An 8,313-nucleotide genomic window follows, 5' to 3' on the forward strand; every position below is an offset into this window, starting at 1 on the left:
GGCATCCAATAAAGGTCTTCTGCCTTGTCCCTTACTCACAGAGATTTCTCCAGTTTCTCTGAATCTTTTGATGGTGTTATGCACTGTAGATGATGAGATTTGCAAAGCCTTTGCAATTTGACGTTGAGGAACATTGTTTTTAAAATATTCCACAATCTTTTTACTCACTCTTTCACAGCTCTGCCCATCTTTACTTCTGAGAGACTCTGCCTCTCTAAGACATCCCTTTCATAGCTAATCATGTTACAGACCTGATATCAGTTAGCTTAATTAGTTGCTAGTTGTTCCCCCATCTGAATCTTTTCAAAATTTCGTGCTTTTTCAGCCATTTGTTGTCCCTGTGCCAACTTTTTTGAATTTGAAATGAGCTCATTTAGTGGATAAAAGTGTAAAATTTCTCTGTTTAAACATTTGTTATGATATCTGTGTTCTATATATGTGTTAGCAGCATATTAGACAATGTGAGTCTGTATTTTCTGAGTGTGATGAGGCAAATGTCCATAATACAGGGGTAAAAAGATGAAAGCTTCCCTGTTAGAGCAGAGACTGTTAAGTCTGAGGCAGTAGAATAGGCTAATCAAGATGCTAATCGAGAAGATTGGCATTCTTCTCACTTGTAACAGCATGGAAAGTGGCAGTGGGGGACAGTCTGTTTTCTTGTTTGAATATGACAGACTGCTACTGTGAGCTGCAGGTAACTGAAAGCATGATTTACTTTGTTTTCAGTGAAATACGAGAGAATCAAATTCCTGGTGATCGCACTGAAGAACTCGGTAGAGATTTATGCATGGGCCCCCAAGCCGTACCATAAATTCATGGCTTTCAAGGTATGATGGTGTAACAATATTTCCTCATTTTTCATTTGCTTTATCCCTCTGTGTATTTCTTTCATGCTTGCTTTCTTGCCATTTAACCAACATGTGATGGAATAATTTGTAAATGAAAGAAAATGCCTTAAAGGTTTACATGCATTAACTTCCTGTTCAACCTGTTCCCTAAACTCTATATCTGTATCTCTTTCTCTCTGGCAGTCGTTCACAGAACTGCAGCACAGGCCTCAGCTGGTGGACCTGACTGTAGAAGAGGGTCAGAGGTTAAAGGTCATCTATGGCTCTAGTGTGGGCTTTCACGTCATAGATGTGGATTCTGGAAACCCCTATGACATCTACATACCATCACATGTAAGTGATGTTTTTGTAATTAACCTCAGAGAAAAATGTATTTTTAAATGGATTCAGTTTTGCAACCAATAAATTTACAACGCAAATAATTTATAACCACAAATTAACGTGAATGCAGCTGTATAGACCTTTGGTTTTAGTCTCAGTGACACTAGGCTGTAGTTTGGTGTCTGTAAAAACACAATTTAGTTGTGCTTCTGGGTAGGGGAGCCGGTCATGGACAACATCCTCTTGATTGGTTCAGAGGTTCCCTTGGCAGTGTTGCTCTTGGGGGTTGTAGTCTAATCTTGGTGTGAAAACGTGCCTCCACATGTTATATTCCCTTCACGACACTTGAATGTGTGAGAAATGTAAGAAGGGACCCTATTTATTTACTCAAGTTCTGTAGAAATTGATCAAATAATGGCTGGGGGAAAAAAAAAAAAATTCTGGGTTATAGCGCTAGTTTTGTAAGCTTTATATTGTAAGCTAATCACTGAACACATGCAGACACGCTTTTTGGCAGAGGTCTAGTTTCCTTCTGTAATTCAGCCTGAGGATGGTGTTCTAATGTTGACTGACAGGCTCTAAGTAGACATGACACGCTCATTGAATTATACTTTGATTCATTTGATATGCTACTCCTTATATACCTTGATAAGGAAGAACAGAAATTCTAACTAGTTACTGACCTGATGCAGACTAATACACACATGAAGTAAACTGACATTATCTTGTTCTGGAGCGACGTTTACGTAAAAGAACGTGAAAATAAGTGGGACAGTCTCAAATCTGCACCAATGGCTCTCAATTAAGCCTGTCAGTCCAAATCCGATTGGAATCTGATCAGATTTAGCAAGTGTAAACGGCAAGAAAATCACACGAAATGCGATTTATTTACAAATCTGTTTCGAGCTACATTCATATGTGGTTTGAAATCCCTAATGGAAATTTGTTTCAGTCTGACTGCTCTAATCAGATTTCATGTGAAAACGAAAAAGGGGCATGGGACAGTTACGATACACAATATGGATAATTTAGTCAACAACAGTTAACAATTTTAGATCAGATTCCAATGGGATGCACAAAAAAAACAGATTTCAACTGACAGTGTGAACATACAGTATCCTTGGAGTGTGCTGCAGTTCCATTTTTCACCACAGATTTACATTGGAAAATTGTGGGGCGCTATAGAGCCGTGGAGGGCTCAGGCACCCTCTGCCTGCCGAAGTCATGCGCTAAATTTTAATATATCCTGCTCACTTTATGACTTAAAATTGTCTAGAAAATCCAAAAAATATTTGTTGCATAATGTTGCATTTTACGATTTTAGTTTATATAGAAATCTTTCCAGTGGATTAATATTTTGGTGGGACACTGCCCCACTTGCCCATACAGATGAGACATGGCTGAGCACTTTACTTCCTGCAATGAATAAATGTGAATTGAATATCTGTCTATCTCTCTCTTTAAGATTCAGAGCAGTGTGACCCCTCATGCCATCGTGGTGCTTCCTAAGACTGATGGCATGGAGATGCTGCTTTGTTATGAAGATGAGGGCGTTTATGTCAACACTTACGGCAGAATCACCAAGGACGTGGTCTTGCAGTGGGGAGAGATGCCCACCTCTGTTGGTGAGTCTGTGTGTTTCAGTAGAAACAGTAGTACCAGAAGAAAACAAGCCATAGTGACCAGAGAGTGAGTCCTATTCAACTTATAAAATATCTTCAGAGAATACTTACAAAAACATAGTATACTGCCGACTAATATCACCCTGACTCCACATTCACGGTGGCACTCATATCCGATTGGCCTCTACCGCAGTGTCTGTCTGTGTTAGCTTGTTCTTGCCAGCACATGGGCAGAGCTTGAGGGATGCACAGCCAGCAGAAGTGCATGAAAACAACAAAGGGCCACCACACAGTCCTCTGCCTTGTGGGAGGAGATAAAAGTAGTTCACCCAGAGTTCAAAAGCATTCGAACTTGGCTTCAACTTCTCTCATTTTTTGAGGAGTTTGAACATGGTTATGTGTGTGTGAGAGCTAGTTTGAGTTACACATTAGCTGGAGGATTTAGAGCTTTTGGCAAGCTTTATCATATATAATAATCTCAATGGGGGAGTGTTTGGGCAGAGCTCATGTTTGGCAGGCTGTTATGATTATTAGTAGTGTTCGCGGACAGAATTATTCATTTTTAGGGCCATTCCAATGCAATGCTTGATAATCGTCAGGGGGGTGGTGGAAAAATAGACTATGTATGAAAAGATGTCATGGCATTCAGAGATCTGTTTTTGCTGTTTGTAAGGAGTGTATTTTGGAAAGTTTCACCATTTACTCACCCCTTACTCACTCATGTTGTTCTAAACTTGTATGACTTGCTCTTTTTCTTGCAACACCAAAGGAGTTTAGTGCTTTTCACAATACACATTGTTTCAAAACAAAATCATGATGTTAATGATTAGAATATCTTAATGTCATCATGCCTTATATAGGGCCCTATGAAATCCATTTTATTTTTCCCAAATTTCATTTTATTTTTTCTGTTTTAATTTTTTGGACTCCATTTTAATGTTTGAATTAATTTTTAATAATCAAAAAGCATGTCTAATTAATTGAAATCATGAAACTTACACAATTTATTAAAAGTTTAACAAAAATTAAAAAAATGTCAGGGCCCTATATAATGTTTTATCTTTTATTTTTACTATATTCTGTTTTATGTTTTAAGTTTTCTGGATTTTTAATAATCAAAAAGCATGTTAATGAATTGAATTCATTTAAACAACAAAATGTATTATTATTTTTATTCATTTCTATTACTTTTATTTTCAGAAATTGTGGTGTTTTTTTTGTTTTTTGTTTTTTACATTTTGGAAATCAAATGAAGGCATAAAACATTAGTTTAATTTGTTTTAATCATACAGTATGAAATTAAACAATTTTTTTTGTCAAACAAAGTGCTCCACAACAGAGCTTTACTGTTAAAATTAAAACATGGAGGAAAAATTGTGATTATTCCTTAAAAAAAAAGTTTTAATAATAATTTATTATTATTATTATTATTATTATTAGTGTTAGTATTATTATTACATTGAGATGTAACTAAATTCTACTGTACAACAGTAATATATTTCTGTCACAATTTCTTGAAGTTAAACCAAACTTTTATTTTGACGGGTTGCCGTGAAGAGCATTTGAGTTCAGTCTTTTTGCGGCTTAATTTTCACAGACACTAGTCTATATTGTAATTTGATTTAAGTGTACTGAGCTACTTTTTATTTATTCATCAAACATTTGACAAAAATTAAAAAAAATTCAGGGCCCTATATAATGTTTTATCTTTTATTTTTATTACATTCTGTTTTATGTTTTAAGTTTTCTGGATTTTTAATAATCAAAAAGCATGTTAATGAATTGAATTCATTTAAACAAAATTTATTGTTATTTTTATTCATTTCTATTACTTTTATTTTCAGAAATTGTGGTTTTTTTTTTTTTTTTTTTTTTTTTTTTTTTTTTTTTTACATTTTGGAAATCAAATGAAGGCATAAAACATTAGTTTAATTTATGTTTTAATCATACAGTATGAAATTAAAAAAAATTTTTTGTCAAACAAAGTGCTCCACAACAGTGCTTTACTGTTAAAATTAAAACATGGAGGAAAAATTGTCATTATTCCTTAAAAAATAAAGTTTTAATAATAATTTATTATTATTATTATTATTATTATTATTATTATTATTAGTGTTAGTGTTAGTATTATTATTACATTGAGACGTAACTAAATTCTACTGTACAACAGTAATATATTTCTGTCACAATTTCTTGAAGTTAAACCGAACTTTTATTTTGACGGGTTGCCGTGAAGACCATTTGAGTTCAGTCTTTTTGCGGCTTAATTTTCAGACACTAGTCTATATTGTAATTTGATTTAAGTGTACTGAGCTACTTTTTATTTATTCATCAAAAATTTGACAAATTCCGTGACATTCCGCGTTATACAGTAAAATTCATTTTTATGACTAGATTCCGCGCTTCCATCCACGTTTTCTGCATTGTGGAAATCATAGGGCCCTATTTAGAGTTGCATTTATCAGATTAGAGCTGGGCACCAATATAGTTTACATCTTGCAATGATATAAACAATCAAGAAGCTGAGATTTATATTGTTTTATACTGTTTTTATGAATAAAGTTGTATATTTTTGTTTATCCAACTTTTATATAGTGAGCTGTGTGATATTTAACAGAAGACATTTCAATTTCTTTTCTTTCTTTCTTTCTTTCTTTCTTTCTTTCTTTCTTTCTTTCTTTCTTTCTTTCTTTCTTTCTTTCTTTCTTTCTTTCTTTCTTTCTTTCTTTCTTTCTTTCTTTCTTTCTTTCTTTCTTTCTTTCTTTCTTTCTTTCTTTCTTTCTTTCTTTCTTTCTTTCTTTCTTTCTTTCTTTCTTTCTTTCTTTCTTTCTTTCTTTCTTTCTTTCTTTCTTTCTTTCTTTCTTTCTGCTATATCCCAGTTCTTCTGAAGCCATATTTTAAGAGGTTTAAGTCATTATTTCAGTAAAAGTCTCACTTGAAGCCATGGTCACCATTCACTGTCATTATATGAAAAAGAGCTACTTCGACATTCTGCATAAATGACTACTTTTGTGTTTCTAATTTTTCACTTATTAGTGAACTATCCCTTTGATCTATCTGTCCCCAAGATCAAAATAAAAAAGTAAAATAATAGTTATTCACATTTTTTAAGAACTGTGGTATATTGTTTTTGGTATAAAGATTGTCAATCAACAAGAACTCAATAGGATGTTCTGTTTTGCAGCTTATATCCACTCCAACCAGATCATGGGCTGGGGAGAGAAAGCCATTGAGATCCGCTCTGTTGAAACGGGCCACCTGGATGGTGTTTTCATGCACAAGAGAGCTCAGAGACTCAAGTTCCTCTGTGAGAGGAACGACAAGGTTAGGCTCTTCAGCGTCCTCAAACTGTAGACTGGTATTGTTGTTTTAGATAATCTCCAGATATAAATGTTATTGTTTATCTAAAACAGCTCAGAGCATTTCGGACAAGCCAACAGTTCTCGTTTTGCCCTGCAGGTGTTCTTCGCCTCGGTCCGATCGGGCGGCAGCAGTCAAGTGTTCTTCATGACGCTGAACAGGAACTCTTTGATGAACTGGTGAAGCTCCTGCAGACCCAACACTGTGGAGCCTTTTTCCTGTCAGCATTGCATCTGTGAGCGCACGGTACATTGACACTTTGGTCTGAAAACATTCAAAAAATATATTAGAGAGCCCGGAGACGGTCCCATAGGGAGAACACTGGCTCTCTGCACACGGCTCATGGAGATGCAGTATATGACGTCACCTGCAGTGGCACGCAGTTCCCAGAAGAGGGGGCTGATTAACTTGAACTCCATTTTAGACCTTATTTGTGGCCTCTGGTAAAGCCTGTTCTTTTAGGATGCTCTCCTTTATGTTCCTGTCCCTGGTTTCCTGTTGGTTTTGATGGACTTTTTTCAGTTTCCAATGAATTTTAGTCAGTTGCATGATTGTAAAGAATTGGACAGTATTTAAAAGATAACAAATGTGGGGATAACATTAGCAAGCACTCAGGCTAAAACCAAGCTTTAGTCTCTTGATGTTTCAGTTCTGCCAGTTTCACAAATATCTGCGATGCCCGTTTTTGTCCGATTTCTCAAAAGAGAACGACATGCTCAAAAGAAAGAAATAACACTGGTGCTCATTTGTATATTGTCAAGACGATCCATATACTGTACATTTATCAAAAGTACTGTATCAAAGTATAGTTTAATTTGTTTTATAGCTTTGAGATTGGAAAGGCAGAGCTGAACGGATCATGAACGGATTTTTTAGTTGCAAACCATGTTTTGAATTCTTTAACTTCTCTGGTCCTTTTTTGGAATGTTTGAAACGGGAGCGTGAAATATAGACACACGTGAAAGGAAAACGCTCCCCCTCACTGGTTGCATGTTTGTGTAGACACTGGATCAGATGTGGTGTGATGTGTATGTCAGAGCAACATGATATCTGAGATCAACAAAATAAAAAAAAGAATAAAATAAAAAAAGATAAAAGCACCTGTATTTCAGTGACAATTGAGAATCGATGACTTAGATTTCTTTATAGTGCCTAGCACAAGATAACCTGTGTGAAATCAACCATTAAAGGCACATTGATTTTCTGTTTTTGCATCTAGTATTCGTACGGCATAACTTTTACTTTTCAGCCATTATTTTGGGGTGTAAGTCTCTCTTCTCGACATTTCAAAAGACTCAGCATCGATGTATTAAGCTGTGGCTTTTTGCACTTTTATTTTGCAATAACGCTTAATCGCTTAATAAACCTGGGCCTCAAAACATTCCAAAAAGGGAAAACGCTCTTTACCTGACAATTATGTGGTACTCAAAATTCACTCTCTTGGACAAAAATAACACACATGTTGATCTTAACTTCCTGGTACAATAGTTGGTACAGAACTACTACAATAGATCAACAGATCTTAACCGTAATGTATTGTTTTTGTATTGTTAATTAGATCTTTTTTCAGTTTATTACTTTTTTTGTATGTTTGCCTTTGTCCTCAGTTCAACGCTTTAGATGTTCTCAAAGTCACTTGATGTTTGCACACTATATAGATATTTATATTTCTTTCACATCTCTTACATAGCAAAAGAAGATATTTTAATGGTGAAGGAATGAGAGGTTTTTAGCAATAATGTCCTGCTGATGTATGTATGCTGTGTGAAACACTGTGTTTGGCCAGTGCTAGGAAAGAACCTCACTGAGCTCTCTTAATGAACTACTTTATTTGACACTCAAGAATGGTTACTTAATGTTTCTGTCTTAATACATTTTTAATGATCGTCGTTCTTTCAGAAGCTGTAAACAAGATTTTCAGTTCTTTTACGGTGATAGAAGCACTATGTCCTCCTCTTTTTGGTTTGTTTTTTTATTTTATGATAAGAAAAAATAAAACAAATAAGTACCTTTTTTTTTTTTTGGCTTGTGTCTTTGTGTCCCTCCCTCTGTTCGGCTGTTTTTACAGAGCTCATGAAAGCACCGGTATCACTGAGTGCTGAGAACTTTGCTCTGATAGATGTAATACATTAACTCTTCTTGCTCAAGCACATACATCTATT

General features: G+C 35.1%; 1 protein-coding gene across 7 annotated transcripts in view; it reads left to right on the forward strand.

Annotated features, from left to right (window-relative positions):
• Positions 1-8,164, forward strand: part of tnika (TRAF2 and NCK interacting kinase a) — a 100,826-nt gene extending 92,662 nt beyond the window's left edge. For all 7 annotated transcript variants that reach the window (XM_048162750.1, XM_048162751.1, XM_048162753.1 and 4 more), the window contains 5 exons: positions 727-827; positions 1,032-1,181; positions 2,635-2,794; positions 5,976-6,115; positions 6,251-8,164. In XM_048162750.1, the coding sequence (XP_048018707.1) occupies positions 727-827; positions 1,032-1,181; positions 2,635-2,794; positions 5,976-6,115; positions 6,251-6,334 (635 nt within the window). In that variant the 3' untranslated portion in view covers positions 6,335-8,164. The remainder of the gene's footprint in view (positions 1-726; positions 828-1,031; positions 1,182-2,634; positions 2,795-5,975; positions 6,116-6,250) is intronic.
• The last annotated feature ends 149 nt before the right edge of the window (positions 8,165-8,313 follow it).

This window comes from Megalobrama amblycephala, linkage group LG17 (assembly GCF_018812025.1).
Source record: "Megalobrama amblycephala isolate DHTTF-2021 linkage group LG17, ASM1881202v1, whole genome shotgun sequence".
In the NCBI taxonomy this organism is placed as follows: domain Eukaryota; kingdom Metazoa; phylum Chordata; class Actinopteri; order Cypriniformes; family Xenocyprididae; genus Megalobrama; species Megalobrama amblycephala.